We start from the raw sequence: 19,836 nt of genomic DNA, 5'->3' as shown, positions 1-19,836 counted from the left end.
GAGAGAGAGAGAGAGAGAGAGAGAGAGAGAGAGAGAGAGAGAGAGAGAGAGAAAGGTCCGTGTCCATCTCTGTCTGGTGCTGATTGGCTCTTATTGATTCTGTCTGCGTCTCTGTCTGTGTCAGGAGGAACGAAGAAGAGAGATGTGAGAGGGATATATGATACAAGATTCAATCCCATGTATCGTCTGGAGGGATGTTCAGTTTGCAACAGACAACAGCGCAAAACATACAAAACACTTGATAACATGTAACACATGCTACATCAGCAGCAATGTTTCATTATCATTTGAGGACTACTGGCAAGATGATATGCCATGTAAAGTGTGTTAGAAAAGATCCATGCAGTGGACTATAGCATCATATAGTGTATCTACATTACTGTAACACTTAATGTCAAAGAGGAGTTTTATTGCACGAGGCAGGGAGTGGGCACTGCTCCGCCAATCCAAATAGAGCTGGTATTTCTAGAGTTTCTCGCAGTGGCAGATAATGAAAGGTGTTAAAGGAAAGGAAAAATAACTTTCAACATTTAGTGCTGCATGGAAAGGAACAAAAAAAAAACTTGAAAAAGACCCAACAATACCACTGGTGTGAGACAGAGGCTACCAATCATCTTGACCAAGGTCTCATTCTTTATGGTAATTATACCAAAGTATGAAAATACATTTTACAGTATTATATAAATATTGAAAATGCTTTCTGTACCACGGCAGAGAGAGAGAGAGAGCGAGACAGATGCTGGTGTAATTGGATGAATTAAAGGAGAGAGAGAAAGAAGATGGAGAGAGGAAGGAGGAGAAATGAGGGTTTATTGCTTTTTAATTTACTCACCATTCTTCTTCCTTTGTATTTCAATCAGGGATTTGTTTTTTAAGCATTTGACGTCTGGCTTCGTGGTTTTGGCTCTTGCTCTGTTCTTTTGTCTCTGCGGATAGAGACAAGGTCACAGGAAGAGGAGATGCTGGTAGCCTCACTGCCTCTGACGATAATATGCAACCAGCTTCATAACAAATTTGACTTTAGGATGAACCACGATGTCATATTATAAATCCTGCAAGTAGCTGCAGGAGAAGAATATTGAAGCCACAATTTACTACTTCAAGGGCAAGATTGTTACTGCATCAGGCATTTCAATCATGATTCATATAAACCCTTTTTGTATGCATAGTTTCAGGATTTGTACCCAGAGGAAAATGTGCATGTATTTCAGATTGATTTTGTCTCATTCTGCAACATTCTACTTGTTTGTCATAAGTAGACACACTGGCATGCTGCATTGGTTTCCTCTGAACATGTGAGTTGAGTCAGGCTTTTAATAAGTTTCCTTCTCTTATAACATTCAGTGGAGGAATAATGATGGGAGGAGTGTAGTCTTTGCACGGTGGTAACAGTTTAATGCAAGGTGTTAAACTGTTAATGGCCTGCTATACTCCAAAACGGACAGCGGACACCCATATGGTTCTGTTTATTCTAGGTTTGGTTCACGTTTGTCGACACGCGTGGTCCACGCATACAGTCTGCTCGGTCGTACATTTTGGGCTGCAAGCAGACGGTCTGCGTCGACTCTGCAGTCGGTAGGTACCATGTGGAGGCGAAAAGTAGTATAATTTGTGATTAAGTTGGACAGGACAATAGTTTCTTTGCCATCGAACATGGTGTCAGCATTCACAGGTTTTTGAGCATTGCACTTGAACAGTGACGCTGCTACTGTTGTAATGTGATGACAAATTCAGCAGTTTCAGTTTGCACATGAGATCTACTGTTATGCCTCTGCTGTCACATGTATTCATAGAAACTTACTTTCTTCCACACGTGCTGCAGCATAGTCAGATTTTAAAAGCTACGCTAAGTTCATCTCCATGTGTGGAGGTTATTCAGTTGTGTAGCATTGTGTTGGTGAATGTGAACTCTGTATCCTGTCCTACCTGATCTTTGATAAACTGATGCATACAAACAGCTTCATTATAGTAATAATGTGATGCTGTAGGGAATCCTGTAGGTGAGCACAGGGTCAGCTACGTGGAGCTGGTAGAGACCGTCACCTGCTCAAGGAGACTTCAGCGGATATATGCCAAAAGGTCATCTGGGTAGCAAGACATTCTGGTTGACCAAAACAACAACCTTTCACTCCGTATAGATTGTTGTATTTTGTTGCATTTGTCCACTTTCCATTTATTCCCACGAATGGTGGTTTGCAATCTGGGTGGGTATATGAGTAGAAACCACATGACTTATCCCAAATATGACCGTAACTGGAATATGTGCTAGTGTTCACAATACATGACGCATTGTGGAAAGGCAAGAGGAGGACAAGGGGAAGGGATTGTTAGAGTGGAAGGAATGAACGAATGAAATGATGGGGTTAATCTAATTACCTGGCACAGATGGGGAGGGGCGGAGACTGGGTTGAAAAGGTTGAGTAGGAGAGAGAAGAGGACAGTCGGAGGGACGTCTGGATGCATAGAAAGACAGATTGATCTGCTGAGAGGCTGAGAGGCAGACATAGATAGAGAGATAGACAGATGGATAGACTGATGCTCGGCGGAAGGCAGGCGCGAAATAGCAGACAACAGGACAAAGAGATAACTGGGTGGAATAAGTTGCCCGCCAGAGGAGGAAGAGGGAGGGATAAAACAGACGGATAGAAACAGGCGAGAAAAAAAAAGCCCATGAGACAAGGTTGAATTGGAGGATGGATGAAAGAGGAGTGAGGGATGACAAGAGGGATGGAGTGAAAGAGGGGGAAGAGCAGAGGGGAAAAGTAAACCACAGAGTGAGTCAGGGAATTATCCTTGTCTGGTGGTGTTAACTTGACACGGGCCACGCCTGAGAGGGAGACAGGCAGCCAGGCAGAGTGCAAGAAAAACTGACAGAAGCAGAGAAATAAAGTGTAAAAGAGAGACAGGTGAAGACAGAAAAGGACAAAGAAAGTGTACAGTAGCAGAAAGGAAAGATTGAGCGATAAAGAAAGCCTTAAACTGGAAGACACAAATGGAGACAAGAGAGCATAACGGGAAACATGAGAAGGTCCACAAGAGGAGGCAGAGAAAAATGAAGATTGGAAGTGAGAGAAAGAAACCGTGATCCATAGAACCAAATCATGTCTGAGCACAATGCTAAGCACTAAGTAAACACCGTCTGTGTTATGTTTAGCATTAGCGATCTGGAAGGAGACGAGGCCCAGCTCCAGGCCTGGGGCTCATTATACCACAAGCCTCTATGCATTCTTTTGTATGTGCCATCTTTGGATTGCATTAGTCTGAGTATTGCAAATGGACTATCTTATCTGCCCTAATTTGGAAATATATTGTAAACTGACTCAAACCGCATGGCCAGGCAGACACAGCAGGACGTCCTGCCACCATTCAACTGACACTGTCCAGGATGGTGTAACTATTTAACCACCACAGTCTGAGCACAGCAATTCTGGCAGATCCCGAACACGGCTCTGTTCGTACAGTTACTGCGGTTGTACAACTAAGGGCCAGGTATCGACGCCAGTCCCTGGGATGTTTCTGAGCGATCCCTGGGTTGGTTATCTTGTAACCAGAGAGCCAGGAACAGCATCATGTTCAAGCCAGTTTTTCACAACGAGCTGGAATGTAGCAGTGGTGGCCAGACCATGCAACTAATCCTGGTAATATGGTTAATTAGTTACCTCAGTTTTGAAAGTTAAAAATAGGAGAAGGCGTACAAGTCCTTCACTGCTCTCATTAGCAACAGATGAGAGTGGTTATGCATGCCCGGTGTTAAATGAACATGTCTGTAGGGGAGAGAGAGTGTGTGTGTTTGTTGTGTATTAATGTGTTGCCCTTTACTAATGACGCACTAATCTCCCATCGGGTCAAAGAGATCACATCTACTGTTATTCATCAGCGAGCAACAGAGGGTGGGATGGTTACATGAAAGGAGAAATGGATGACACAGAAGGGTAGAGGCAGTGGAAGTGATTGGTGGATGCATGAGTGGATGAAAAAAGAAGACGGGAAAAGACAGAAGTAGGGCGAGGAGGGATGATGGTGGATGGTTGGACAGAAGAAGAAGAGAAAGAGGGCCAGTGAGGGATTATGTGCTGAAAAAGAGGACCTGTCGAGATACCAGCGCTAAAAGGGTTTGGGGATCTGAGGGAACCCCTACATGCCCTCAAAGGAGACAAAGTTCACAGTGCACACTGTATAGCCAATCTCCATACACACTAACAAATGAACCTAGTTCCTCCTGATGTTTTGGCATCCAAAATAAATAAGATACGATGTGTGTATTGATACATACTTGGACTGTCACACTCATACAATTTGTACATAGGTTTTAATAAGAAACAGGTCATAGAAATGATTGTATGCCCAGATTTAGATGAGTCTAAGTGACCTAATCTCTGACCTGAATCTGGCTCTTAAAAACCGCCGGGCTAAACAGATGATCCTTTAACATTATAGGTTTAAAACGCTCAGAGGCAATTCAAACGTTCTAATACTGAAACCTTATAGGCCTGAAACAACAAGCAGTCCTTCCTGGCGGTCGGCATCAAAACCCTACGAATCCGCTCCTGAAAAGTACAAATTTCATCTGAACCGGCCGGCCTGCTTTTTAATGAAAGCTGAAAAAAAGAAGGAAAACAGTGAAGGAGCTCGTCGTTCAGCAGCTGCCGTCTCAGCAATGACTAATTGAGGTTACCACGGCAATATGAGACTGGGACGTCTGTCTGCTGAACGTCATTTTAATCAGATTTGGCTGCTAAAAACACACACACACAGACACACATGCTCATACATACACACATGGAATCATGCAGACACATGCAGACTCACAAACATGCACATACATACAAAACTGACTCTAACATACAGACACACTAAAGACTGCAAATGCATGTGCACACATACAGCCAGACAAACACACACTTATAGACATATTAATGTACAGAAACAAACACACGCACCGCAAATGTGGTTCAGAAACACTGTAAGTAAATGATAGTGGTGCCTAATTAGATTTAACAGTGTAAGTGGATCTGCGTGGTTGCTTTCTTAAGTTTTTTTCTTTTTTTTCAGTTTGAGATATAGTCAGAAACCTGTAATTACTGCTGGGTTTGCATTTGATTCAGTTATATTAAAAACAAGCCAGTTTGGGGATTTTAGGAAGTTCTTTTCTTTTTGTGTGAAGTTTATTTGTGTGTGTGTATGCGCTCATTCAGGGTGTATTTGATTCTGGACTGACAGGAAGTTGATGTCCCTTGTGGGTTAGGGTGAAACACGATGAGAGAAAGAGAGAGAGGCTGTTGAAATCTGCTATACGGCGGTGTTTGTTTTTTATTGAATTCCATAATGGGCTGCCTTTTCACTAACACACACGCCAAAACAGCCGACTTCAAAGAACCTGAAATGCACACTTAAGTATGCGCTCATACACACACACACGCACACACACACACACACACACACTGATACATATTGATCAAAATAGTACAAATGCTTAAACATGGTGTTAACTAAGATAATATGCATTCAGATATTTGTGTATTTGTAATAGATACAATCACACACAAACACGTCTCAGTGAGGTTCTGGAAAACATCAACTTGACAAAACACTGATGAAGCCTGCAAACACACACACACACACACACACACACACACACACACTCCCTGCAGGTCTATAGGCAACTACTCTGAGGGGGAAGGTTTGACCATCAGTCATCTACTGCCACCCGGTGGATATTTGGTGTCACTGTAGGTTCACAGCTCAGAGAGTGTGTGTAAAATATGCCAAAATGAGTGTGTGAGGTTCAAACTGGAGCTCAAGATCATTATGAGAATGTCCTCAGCGGTGTGAGCTGCTTGTTTGATTTAACTTTCCAGACTCTTGGATACATTTTAAAAAAGGATGGAGTGCTTCTAGAATATAAGTGCAGGAGCCTTAGAGAAGTAAAGCGGGTAGAAAGGACTGTTGTTAAGGAAGGAAAGGAGGGCTGAGCACAAGAAAGAGAGGAAGAGGTGATACCAGGAGAAACCAGGGAGGAAGAAGAAGATGAGGGAGGGGAGAAAGAGAGGAAAGAAGAGGATGATAGGACATGAAGTAGAGAAAAGGCAGAGCGAGAGAGAAAATACAAATTGAGGATAGGATAGAGAGAAGGGAGACCATCATTTTGACCATGATTAAATTACACGGCTTCTAATGGAAACCATGTTTGTGTCTGTGTTGGGTCTGCAGTGAAGTAAGAGCTCTTATTTTAGAAACCGCCAGCTCAATGCTGAACCAGATCGATGTCCAGAAGAACAGGGTTGTTGTTTTTTTGCAAAAATGGTTGCGTAAAATTTCAGATTTGCATTTTCTGTTCATGAAGTAATCTGATTTTAAACTTTTATCTTATTAAATGTTGTATTACAAGTCAAACAAGGACAAAGTACAAATGAGAGAATGTAAATCAGTTAGTAATTAATAATAACACCATGATTCTTACCTATTGAAGTGTCCTTGCGTATGTTGAAATGTAGGGGGCATGATTTTTCTGTGTTCATTTTTATTCTTTTTTTCAGGCCATTTCCTAATTTTCTTTTTCAATGTGTCTTCTTCCTCTCCACCCTGTTCTTATTCTACTTCTTTAAGCTTTGCCTCCAGCTAATGTTGCTGCATCTGCTCCGTTCCCTGTGTTTCTCCTTTTGTATGATCAGCATTTTCTGTGGAAGTCCCACTGGCCCACCTCCAGAACTCACAACCCTGCACCATTGGCTGTTAATGTAACATCACTGTAATCTGAAGGCTCTATAAACAGCCGTCAATCGGAGCTCACTTGAGGCTCCTTAGCTAGTTAGCCGATGAATGGCTGCAGACAAAGAGATGTATTGTCTTGATGTTTAGCTGTGGGAGTCTGAAGCAGACCACCAACGGAAAGAGTGGCTTCACTTGTTCTTTTTGGGGGGGTTTTTATGTTCTGCTGGTTTTCTCCGGGTTCAGGGAAGGAATAACTTGGGTGAACGGAGGCACAGTCCGCTTTACCAGCCCACCATCTACCTCTCTCCGTCTCTCACTCCCGCTCTCTCTCCCTCTCTTTCGGCTGTGCCAAACCACTGTCTCTATAGCTGTCTGTCTCCCCTCCAGCGAAAAACCACTTAGTGGGGAATCTTAAAGACACACATTATCACAAAGACACACACACACACACACACACTTTCTTCCCAGGGTCAGACATGGTGCGAAAGGTCATGATGAGGCTCCTCTTCGGTGGAAACATTTATTTCACCCAAAAAATATCAGCGCTGTAGTAAGAGAGCCTCTTTCTTTAACATTAATGTTTTAAGTGGTTGAGTCCGGCCATATACGCAAGACTGTGTGCTTCTAGGCTCATTCTGGGCCACCACCCCCATGTTAAGAAACCATGGCCTAGATCGAGAGCACAACATAATCTATTTTAAAAGAGCTCTGCAACGAGGATGTATTCAGTCTGTTTTATGTCTGAGAATAACATTTCAACATAGATTTCCCTCATTTCTTTTTCATTTGGTTTGGTTAATTTGCAAACACAACAAAACAAAGAAAAGAAATGTTTGACTTGAACATGTTTGGAGTCTGTTTTGTCTCCGGCATTTCCAGTTTGCTCTATCGTGTTTTTTCCTCTCTAATTCTCCTGTCTGGTGTAGAATTCAACAGTAATTTATCATAATAGGAACCATACTGAAAATCCCACCTTCCCTTTTTTCCTCTGTGTTTGTGTGTTACAGCGTTGAGTCGGTGAATGACGGGCTCTTCCACGCGGTTGAGCTTTTGATTCAGAACCGTTCACTGAGCCTGGTGGTGGATAACGGGGCCCCCAAGAGCCTGGGCAAGCTGGCACGCCAGCCCTCCGTCGACCACAACACCCAACTTTACATAGGAGGTACGCACACCCATTTATACATACGACTACACACTCTGAAGGACACATGTTCTGAACATACAGATGTTACTTTTCCCCGCCCTTTACTGCCTTTTTGTGGTTGTGATCGCATGTTTGCCATGCATGGGTACATACAAATACACCCACAACATACAAATACGCACACACATACTAAGTCCCAGCAAGGGATGTGGTGAAGAGATGGAGAACTGTTTTTGTTCAACTTTCCCTAGAAAAAAAGGGCAATACATGTCCCTGAGAACAGTCAGCCTTTTTTCTCAAGTACTAGAAAGAAACATAATGTTGTTGTGCAAAAGTGAGAGTTATTACGCCGTATTCTCGCCTGAAAGATTGTATTTTACTGTAAGAGTCGATCAAGAATGAAACCAGAGATAAGTGAAGTGTATTAATCGAGCAATCTGCCTTTAAATTGGCTTTCTCTTTTCCCTGTTTCCCTTATTTTCATACCAATTTTTATCCCATTTCTCTTTTTTCACATTTTTCTATTTCTATAACTTCCTGTCTTCTCTTCCGTTTCCCAGGAGTACCATCTCAGGTGGTGGCCTCAGGTCTGCGACCCGGCCCTGAACGTTCCCCTCAGACTTTTAACGGATGCATCCACAATGTCCGGATCAACGGGGAGCCTCAAGACCTGAGCTACAGAGCGGCAGGAGGAGCACGACTGCAAGGCGTCGAGGGCAAGGTAATTACATGGGGAGGGTTCTTTTTTCTCAAAAAAGCGGTATTATGTATCTGAGCCTGGCTTTAAAGGAGTTTTGCAGCAGCCTTTAGAGCCATATTGAGAAATATATTCTAACCTCTTTTGGTGCTGTGTCTTGTCAGAACCGTCAACTGTGTGTCTTATAAGTAATATCAGCAAACAAAGTTATGTTGCGCAAGAGAAAGCAGACATGCAGCAGAAATGTCTGATATAAAATCTGATGACAATAATGCTGCTTCTTTATGCTCAAAATCAGTCAAAACAAAGGACTACATTTTCATAATATAAGCGACAGTAGAAACCATTTTGACTGATATAATAAAGATTACACTTGAAGGTCACATTTGAATTGCAGCTGTAAGAGAAAAGAACAGTTGTTGTCTCTCACTTCCAAAGAGGATTAAGACTGTAGCAGTAGGTTACACCCCCTCTGCTCACTTCTATTAGCAGTAAAAGGCCCCGTGACTCAGCTTAAGATGACAGTATTTTCTCCCCGTCTTTTTCTGCCACCAGGCCGAGGGCATTCTCGCGGGGTGTCATTCCTGCAGTGTGTGCGCTCAGGGTGCGTGCAGGGAGGGCGGAGAGACGGGGGTAACGTGCGATTGTCCTCCGGGACGCAGCGGGGCCCTTTGTGACCAGACGACAGTACCGAGCGCCTGTCAGAACAGCAGGTAAGCCGAGACAGCAGAAACGGGTGTACGTAAATGTTCAGAAAGACATAAGTGCTGTGTGAACTTATTCCTGCTGCTGCAGTAGTTGCACATTTACACTGCAAACAAAGACATTAATGACATCTGCCCCAACATGACCCACTTCTTCTAACCTGTCTGCCTTCTTCCCTTCCTCTCACCTCCAGATGCGTTCATGGTCTGTGTGTGCCGAAGGGTCAGTCCTACAGTTGCCAGTGCATTGAAGGCTACCAGGGTCAGTACTGTGAACGACGGCAGGAGCCTCCAGCCTGCAGGGGGCAGCGCTGCGGACACGGGGAGTGTCACGTGTCAGAGGCAGGAGAGCCCGTATGCCACTGTCAACCGGGGTACGCCGGGCCTACCTGTGACACAGGTAAAATAGAAAAATAATAGAAGATATGGAGAGCATGCCATGATTTGACAAATATCAGTACATAGCCTGTAATGTGTGTGTTTTATGTCCTTTCTCCGTTAATGTCCAGAGCTTACATGTCAAGGAGAGATGGTGAGGGAGGTGCTTAAGCGCCACCACCCGATGAAAACATGCACGTCCACCACCAAGATTCCTCGGATGGATTGTCCCCGATCCTGCCAGGTGGCAGCACCCCAAGGTGTTTGCTGCGGCGTCACCAAGACCAGGAGGAGGAAGGCGGTTTTCCGCTGCAGCGACGGCACCTCGTACTCCGAGGAGATGGAAACTGCTCTGGAGTGCGGCTGCTCCAAGTGCCCGTTGTAACAGCACCGTTTGTTAGTTTGTTTTGCAACACCCACCGCTGCCATTTTGTGAATTCTACACGTCTACGAGGCTGTCGCTCTGAGATGTTTTCCACATCGATGAGCACCATCATTATGTGATTGTTTTTTTTTTTTTACACATTCAGTTTGACCGCTGCCAATTTGCCGCCGAGAGAAACCACAAACGGAAAACAAAAATGGGACATGTGTGTGTGTGTGTGTTTTTTGACAGAGAGAAAATATATTGTAAGATATAAGTAAGAAAAAAAAACATAGAACTTATTTTTATTATGGATTTTTTTTTCTAAAAGATGATAAAAGGACTGATGAGTTGTGTTTTTTTTTATGTGTTGATTATATAATGTGTTACATAGTATGGAAAGTTATTTTGTACCTTGTAAGGAGGAAAAATACACAGCAAAATAGATTAACATTCCTTAAAATTATATGAATTTATATGTTTGTATAAATCTATATAAATATATACCCTAACCCAACGAATTCTATATTTTCAAAGTGTATTTGCATGATAATGTGAGCGCTGATGTGTGGGAGGCTTTGGACACAGAGAGGAGGGCTGAGAGAGAAGAGCTCCCTTGATTCCACAACAAGGAAAAGGTGTCGGCCTTTTGATGGCCTCCCTCTTGGAGAGAAAAAGGGAACTGTATGTGCCTAGCTAACCTGCTTCACTATATAATGGACATCATCCTCACATGTGAGTTCTTTGAGAAACCATAAAAGACTTTCCACAGAGATGTATAACACATTGTTCTATGTTGTGTTATTCTTTAGTTTGCTGTTGCACACCAGACTTGGAGCCACTTGAGGTTTGACATGAAGACATTTTCTATTCATTAGGAATTAAATATAAGTGAGGAATTCTCATTCAAATAAACAAGAGTGAAATCATACTGTAAATTTAGCATCATGCTGAGTCTATGCCTATTAGCTGCTGAGATTTAAAATCAGTTTTAGAACAGATACAACGGAAATCCCCTGATCATAGCAGGACACAGGAAGCCATTTTTAATCAAACCACCCTTTCTTCAGAGAGTAGCTTGATGCTGAGGAGAAGTGTTTCACTGCCTCCTGTGGTTGAACGTTTCAGGTGTGCAGCACTGCTGGGTGTAGTTGTTTGTGGTCAGAAGTATGCTCTGTTGCACCTGTAACCACCTCCAACTGTGATGTCACAGTGTACCCAGTGGTACATTTCTACATCACTGCAGGAAGGCGAGATGTTAAACCACTGGAGGGAAAAACAACATGTTCAGCTCGTTTCAGTTGCTCTTTAAATGGCTACTCAACATTTGATCATTTTCTGACTGGGCAGGAAGACTATTTAGAATAAAGCCTGTATGCCAAAGTCAAATGTATTTGCCTTAACGGATAATTATGTCCACAATGATTGACGGGAATTGTTGATTTATCCAACTTCAAGTGCCTTGGTGTACTTATTTTTAAATCCAAAAATGTTGCTGCAATATTGTCAACCACTGCTACTGAATGTTGAACTTCTCCATGACGACACAATCAAAATTACACGGTGGCCTTTTTTTCTTAGTTCCCAAAGAAAATGATGCTAACGATAAATAAATACTCATGTCTCCTGATCAGGTTGTGTGTGCCGGCTCTATGAAATGTGTAGAAACTGAAACAGTTCAAAAACAAGAGAAGCCATAAACGTGCCACAGTACATTTGGTATGAATTATTTGTTTCCATTAGCCTCATGTTTACTGTGAAATTGCAGCATCAACAAGAACCCATCTTTTTTATTTTTCCTCTTACGGTGTTAATGTGTGATGCATTCAGTGTGTTATATGATAACATTGTAAAATGCAGATCTGATTGTTTGGTGTGCTTTAAGGTGCATAAGGAAAAACACATCCATGGAGCATTCATGCACTTAAAAAATGTTAACTTTTCAGTTTACGGTGCAGCTTTTTGATAATGTGTTAATGTTTAAATTTCCATATTGAGACTGTCGGACGGAGGTTTAAATAAGTGGCTTGCAGTTATTGACCAAAATACTGAGTGCTCCAGTCTGATCACAGCAAACCTCCACATTAACAACTCTTAGCCCACTGAGGCAAAGTAGTCAGTGTTTTGGACCGAGGTACCACAACACAGCTGAAAAAGAAAACATCAGTACGGTTTTTAACCGCCTATAGATGACTAACATGATTAAAAGCATAGCAAAATACTTTAATGTAACTACTACTGTATTGTTTACTTTATACATTGTTGCTTTGTTTACAACAGGTGCAACGTATTGTCACACTTTTACAGTTAATTCACAGCTAAAAAGATCTGGGTTTGAGACGTATCAGTATTATCTTTGTCAATGTCACAGTTTCCCATCTTCTCTTCCTTTACCTGATCCTCCATCTCACTTCTTTTCTTCATACCTTTCCTTTCCCCTCTCTGATTTTCTCTGCATGTCTTGGTGTCTCTGTCCAAAATGTCTCCTATTTTCATTCATTATCACCAACTTTTCCCCCATTCTTTTCTTCCATTTTGTTTTCAGCTTCTATCTTTTGCCCACTTCTCTTAACTGTATACTCGTCCCCTCTTTTCCTGCTTCTAAAGGTTTAGTTCTTCATTGTGAACAGAATCAAATACCTTAGTTATTAGTTGTTTTGACAATAGAAACAAACCTTTCAGTCATTTCCATTTTCCAGGTCTTAGGTTGAAAAAAACATGAATATGTGAGTGATGATAATTGATACTTATGTTGAATGTTCAAATTAAACTACAATTGAAACTATACTAACCGCCCATGTCTGTGTCTGAAATTAATTATAAGAAATTATATGAATAATCATTTTTTATTCTACTATTGTCTTTACAGAGTTTTTGTAAATTGTTATTTATCCTTTGAATTTTCTTTGATCTGCTGTCAGCATCATGTAGAGCATTGACTAAATGTCCTTTATTTTAATGTGGTTGATCAATTCTGTATAATTATAGCAATATTTACAGCTCCATGACGACAAAAGCATTTCCAAAATTAATAATTGAACTACATGTAATCAACTAGCATTTGGTAAAATAAAGCTGTGTTTGGGTCAGTGCTCTGGTACCAACAGGTTTGGCTTCCCTTGGGGCACACCCAGCAAAATCACTGTCTTTTGTAAATAATAATATTTTTTCTGTCACATAACAGACATATACAGTCGCAGCCATGTCGCCTCCATTTTTCTCTTTAGTTTCCTGAAATGAGTGAAACAGCGCCCCCCTGGGTTGTAACAGCCAGTAAACATCAGTCCGTGTGGTCAAACATGATATTGCACCCTTAACGAAGTCAACTGAGGAGAAGCCAGGTGAAGGTGATTACACTTGCTGAATGACAAATAATTACATCGCGGCCTCGTGCTACTGAGAACCCGTGAATAGACAGGCCTCTGGGACAGAAACTCAGAATTATATGATGAAGCCATTCATATTCTGACCTCACTGCAAACAAACAAACAAACATGTGGTGATATGGATACTTCACAAAAGAAAGGAGAACGGTCTTCGACGTCACATACACACCGTAGTGTGTCCGTCTGTCTCTTATTTGCTTGTGTTTATTCCCTGATGGTTGAAGGTGTGTGTTGGCTGTTTGTGTGGATTTGACTCCTCGCTGAGTTGTTGCTGCTGCAACACAGGAGTTCATATTTGTGCTGGATACATTATGGGCTTAAATTGCTTTGAATAATTTGCTATTTCTGCAGTGTTTCTTCAGGGCTTTATTTTTGTTATTTACAATCAAACCAATAGCTAATGTCCATTTTTAAAAACACGATAAACGTGTACATCTTATTATTGCTAACTGAACAGCTCTAATAAAGAGCACATTCTTTTTTTCACTAGCTTTAACAGTTGCCCTTATTTCAAAAGGTCAATGACTAATACAAACATTGTTAGTGATCTTGTTTCCAATATTATTCACATCTACACTGTGAATTATTGTACATGACTGCTTAAAAAAAACAGACGACAGTATGCGGGTCAAATGTATTTTATTTAACAAGAGCCTGAAGAACACGGTCACTGTTGAGTCAGTTAAAGTGTACGATGTCTCGGTCAAAGTGCACAGGAAAGCCATTCCCACAACTGATTGGAATATAGCTGGTGTATCGCCCACCGCGCTGTACTGACAATCTGGAGGCTGTCTGTAGACGTCGTTTCTCAGTCTACAGCAGGGGTCACCAACCTTTTTACGGAGAGCTACTTCAAGGGTACTGAGCAGTACGAAGGGCTACTTGTTTGATACAAACTTCCTGAATAACAAAGTTGCACAGATCACCTTTTAACAATAATATATGTGAAGAGACTGATCACATCTCTGATCCTTCTGTAACTTATGAGTTGCCTCTAGATAAGCTGTCCACTAATGCTGTTGGAAATGAGTCTACTGAAGTTAAATTGACCTGTCCTGTCACTGGGCCTGCTGGGCCTGACACACAGTTGAAGGTTGGCAAGGAACAGCTGATAGCAGCCCAGAAGGCTGACCCTCCTTTGGCCAAGTGTATGGCAGCAGTGTTGCCTAAGGATGAGAGTGGTGCTACTCATGCCACTTTTACTGGGAGGTTGGTATCCTCATGCGTAAGAGGGTTTCTTCTGTTAAAACAGCATGGTTTTGGATGACACCCTTATGGCTGTCATCTTAATCAGAATCAGAACCGTTTATTGCCAAGGAAGTTTGCACCTACAAGGAATTTGTCGTGGCGGGTGGTGCGTAACATTTAACAATAACATTAAACTATCAACAATCAACACAGTGCAAGAAATGGAAACGTATTAAAATTTACAATAAAATATAAAATAAAGTGCACAACAAAACAGATAACAGGACTGTAAAACAAGTGAAGTGTAAGTGAAATGTTAAAAGTGATGAGTGTGTTTAAATAAGGAAGGGAGTGTTACGTATGGTTCTATGTCCTGCTGTGAATGTTTGTGCTTGGGTGTGTGTGTATTCTGTGTCTTTTGACTTCTAGGTGCAGCTCCCTAACGAGTGATTGAGGGCACCTGGATGAGGATGTGGTTTACCTATATAAGCGCCTCCTTGCTCCGCCCTCGCTCTCTCTCATCTGCCTGGCACCAGACCCTGGTCTGCAGTGGGATTTGCACACTACAGTTTACTTGTGTCCTGTAAATAAACTGGCAGCTGTGGTTGTTTTTAACGTAACTTGGTGTTGTGTCCCTCCTATATGTTGCGACTCCCGAACCGGTCGTAACACTTCACCCTTGATATCGAGGTTACATCTGCTAGACCGGACAAGAGGAGGTGAGAAGGAGGGGGCTTAATCTTAATCTTACACCTGCAGAAGTGCCTGATACACTTCTTTCGCAAGACAGGAAGGTGCTTCAAATTGAGAAGTGGCTATGGCTTGGACAAAGGTTACAACACGTGTCGCATTTTGGAAACTTAGCGTAGGTGACAAAAGGGTCTTAACACCAAAACTGTCCAGCAGTATCACAAAAACTATAAGAACTGATTATGAACATTTAATAAGTATAAAAGACACTTTTCCCCATTACAGAAGTCTGTATGGTCTGGACTGCGATCAAAACTGTGTATTTCAATTTTGTGGTTTGGAGTGAGTTGGTGTAAGAGTGCCAACTGTCCACGGCCTAAAGGAAAGAGGATCCTAACAAGAGAAAACCAGGTTTCATGTATCAAACCCTGAATTATTCCCTATACTACAGGTAAAATAGTGAAAACTCAAGATGCAACTACAAAGTGTGTGTCACCTGTTGTGTGTGTGTGTGTGTGTGTGTGTGTGTTTTTAAGCTGTGCTGTTGGTACTTTTTGTGTATGCATAGTGATCAGAGCCATAAGTCATGTATTTGATACATGCACTGATAGTTGTGATGTGACTGCAAACCTTTTGATCTGTGAATGGTTTTAGTGGTCTGTCTTATTATTTATCTAGACCTGGATCAACATGTTTTTGTGCTATGAAAATACTTGAGATGTGTGTAAGTCATATATCTATGATATGTGCATTTTCTTTTTAATGTGAACATATGTACACACAATTGGGGCGATTGTGGCTAAGTGGATAGCAGGGCCGTCTTTCAATCAGAGGGTCGGCGGTTCGAGCTCCGGCTCCGCTTGTCGCATGTCGATGTGTCCTTGAGCAAGACACTTAACCCCAAAATTGCTCCCGTAGTTGTGCCTACGGTGTAGAAATGTGATAGACTCTGAATTGTAAGTCGCTTTGGATAAAAGCGTCTGCTAAATGACTGTAATGTAATGTATGGAGTCCAGAAGTTTACCAATGAACCTTTTTCACAGCACACAGCACGACATATCATACGATTGTCAACTTTTAAAAGAACACAGATGAATTTTATAACATTAACAGTGACTCGGTTCCATTAAGTGTTTGTTATTAATGTTATTGGGTGCTTTTCCTTCTATGGCAAGTCAAAATGTCTGCCGCTAAAAAAAGTTATATTGAATGCTTGGTGTGTAATTTTATCTTTCAGAAAGCTGACTTTGTTAACTTTGTTGGTAAAGCGACACATTATCCTACTTTATGGTTTATCTCTTAAAATGCCCTCTCTTGTTTTCTGAACCCTCTGCTGCTACAATGAGTTTGCTTCTTTTAAATGCAGTCATAATAGAGTTTATTTCATTGGTATTAAAAATAACCAACCACAGGTAGCGGGAAAGTAATGCACATATGGACACAAAATTGCAAACTCTCAATAAATTGTGCTTTTAATTTTGACAACACGTTTTACTGTGCAAAATATGCTGGCTTGACGGTATAACCTATGTACCTTTTTAAAAAGCTTTTATTTCTTTTGTAGGCTGAAACTTGGTGAACAAAACATGCTGCATGACTACAGCATGCTTATGATACAGTAAAGGGTTTATTTCTGCAGATTACCTATATTTCTTTTTTACATTCATTCCTGTGAATTTCATATCAATTTCCATTGATTCCCATGAAAATTTTCACTTTGAATATTCCTGGAAATTTGCGACCCCAGTCTGGACCAAAGTGGTGGACTGACCGACCGACGGACAAACATTTGTCATCAATAGAGCTGCTCCTACCATGACGAATGAAATCTGAACTGCTCAACACACATTTGGTAAGTTTAACTTGGTAATTTCCTCTTTTATTTGTGATTTATAAAACCCACTGTATCCCACCAAAAGATGGCAGCAGCATCAAGAGAGATGGGACTAGTGTGCAATCCTGTATGTGCAGAATAGCACAAGTCATTTGATTGATTCGTAAATGAACTGAAAGAACTTTCAAAACGTATATTTTTGATGGCCCAATGGGAATTAAACTGCACACTCTTGTGTTATCTGTACTGTAGTATTACTTTACCGTATTTAGCCCAAAATACAATGAAAAGGCATTTCACTGCCAGATACAAAGCATTTGATAGACAAGAAGATATTTGAATAGAAACATTCAAAATGCACTTGTATCATAAGCGTTAATAGATGAAACTGCAGGGGAGGTGGAGGGAGTAGTTTATGTAAAGCAGGTTGTGGTGTCGCAGCAAAGATGCAGAATTAGTGTTTGCAGACAGACCAAGTCTTGTGGTCCACATAGGTTGTGGTCATCTATGATTATTGACAATGTGAGGGAGGAGAGTTCTCACGCCAAGGAACCAAGCTCTAAAAAACAGTTACCAGATACTTCATTGTCACTGCGCAGCGTCTGTGATACAAGTAAGTACACTTTTCATGATCTGTATTATAGCTTAGACAAATCTATTGAGTTACGGGTAAATGGTAAATTAACAAATACTTTGCTTGTTTTTTTGCAGAAGGAACTAACGAGTAAAGAAGAAAAAAGAAGGCATCCCTTTTCTACTTGAATAAGGTTTCTATTTTTACTCATTAATATCTGTCAGTATCTATTCACACAGGGCTTTTATCTTGTGGTTGTGGGTTTTTGTATTTTGTCAATGCAGCTTTCAATGCATCACTGCACCTCATTGTACTTAAACATATTCTCATCCTGTAATAGTTCTTTTAAGTTTGCTGTATTTATGTGCGTGGAACTTTACCGTTCAACATAAAAAAAGTAATTAGTGTAGTTTAGCATGTTATGCGTACATTTGCTCATTAGCCCTAAAGGAAAAACTACAGCTAAGGCTGATGGGAATACAATTTTACATGCAGATATTTGGTAATAAATCAAAACAATTGGGCACATTTTGAACTGAAGATGACGCTAGATGAAAGGTCGGGGGGGGTCACAATAGTTACTCCAAACCATCCTGAGGGAACCATGATTATCTTTACCAAATTCCATGGCAATCCATCCAGTAGTTGTGCAGATGGTTCTGTCTCTACCAACAGTAGTGGGCCGGCACAGCAACATTGCCATCCATAGAGCCGTGCCACCACCAGCATTGCCCTGAATGCTCTATTTTTCTTGCCTTTTCTTCTTCAGGGAATCATGAGGATCCAGTTTGTCTGTTTGCTGTTGGTGCTGCTCTCTGCCAGTGTGCTCTCTCAGAAAACAAAACTCAAACATCGATACATCAAGTTCATAAACCAGCATATCGATAAACAGATGAGTGTCGATAAGTGTGATGATGTGATGCGAGCCAAGATCAACAAAAACAATTGCAAGAAGACAAATACGTTCATCCAATCCAACAACCAAATGGTGAAATCCATCTGTGGGAAAAAAGGAGAGCCATATGGGGACATGACCAAAAGCCTCCAACGCTTTGACATTGTTGTCTGTGAACTGAAAGAACAAACCAGGCCTACCAGGCCGAACAAATGTCATTACAATGGTGAAAACCTCAACAAGAAAATTATAATCAAATGTGTAGAAGGCTTTCCTGTGCACTATGATGGAGATATTGGTCACTGTGAGAACTGATTGAACGCCTGATATGTTTGTTTGATAAATAAACAGTTTTACAGAACACATTTGTGTCAGTTTTGTAATGCAGTCACATGCAATAATCATGGATATCATTACAAGTATATATAATATCAATAATGATGTACCATACATGTACCATAATATAGCAAATTATACGGTACTTTAATTTCATTTTGTGCATACAAATATTGTCCGTTTCATTAATTGTTTAAAATTTAAAAAGACAGTTTTTAATCTTTCTAGTCTCACGACCCTGTGTGAAAGTGATGAGCACAACGGCCAAAGCCACATGCAACAGCTACACTGCTGAACAAAAGCTGTGGCTGGACATTTCTCAGAACCTGACCAAACACCAAGACTGATCGCTGAGAACAAACCTGACCTGTTTTTCACAGGATGCTCGAGGTTAGAAGTGCATGAAAGGTTGGCGATACGTTCTCATCTTGGGTTTGTGGGCCAGGTGGTTAGAGACACTGCTGCATGCTCATCAGGGCTGTTGTACTGAAGTAGAGCCTCAACTTAATACCTGCCAGCAGCTGCAATTCTTGTAGATCCAGCATGATGCACTTGGATGCTCTTTATCCTCCACCATCACAGTAAAGACAGACACCTGTCCTCATCAAATGTTGTTGTTTTCTGTTATTTCCTCCGTGTCTTTGATTTGAAAATGAGTACATTAACAAACCATTTTTACTGTATTAGAATATTGTCAGCATAGTTTCTCTTTAGATGCAAACATTACAAATGGATGCGCATAGAGTGCTTTTTATGCTGAAGATGTGTTGTTTCAAAAATGTCAACAAATTACAAACGAAAACGTTTGCATCAGTCAACAAAGTTCTATCTTCTCGCCTTGCAAACAACCACCAAAGCCAAATGCAGCAGCTGTGCAGACGGGCAAATGCTGGACATGTAGGGCTAATCAGGTGACATATGCAAAAAAAAAAAAA

At 41.2% G+C, this 19,836-nt stretch overlaps 1 protein-coding gene across 1 annotated transcript in view; it reads left to right on the top strand.

Annotated features, from left to right (window-relative positions):
- The window catches only part of slit3 (slit homolog 3 (Drosophila)), a 229,059-nt gene extending 218,765 nt beyond the window's left edge, over positions 1 to 10,294 (top strand). Inside the window, exons 30-34 of the mRNA XM_031867001.1 lie at positions 7,719 to 7,873; positions 8,416 to 8,576; positions 9,108 to 9,265; positions 9,451 to 9,656; positions 9,766 to 10,294. Of these exons, the coding sequence (XP_031722861.1) occupies positions 7,719 to 7,873; positions 8,416 to 8,576; positions 9,108 to 9,265; positions 9,451 to 9,656; positions 9,766 to 10,019 (934 nt within the window). The 3' untranslated portion in view covers positions 10,020 to 10,294. The remainder of the gene's footprint in view (positions 1 to 7,718; positions 7,874 to 8,415; positions 8,577 to 9,107; positions 9,266 to 9,450; positions 9,657 to 9,765) is intronic.
- Positions 10,295 to 19,836: the final 9,542 nt, after the last annotated feature.

The sequence above is a fragment of the Anarrhichthys ocellatus genome, unplaced genomic scaffold (genome assembly GCF_004355925.1).
Source record: "Anarrhichthys ocellatus isolate YVR2014 unplaced genomic scaffold, GSC_Weel_1.0 scaffold37, whole genome shotgun sequence".
NCBI classification, from domain to species: Eukaryota; Metazoa; Chordata; class Actinopteri; order Perciformes; family Anarhichadidae; genus Anarrhichthys; species Anarrhichthys ocellatus.
This window is presented reverse-complemented; position numbering and strand designations above follow the sequence as displayed.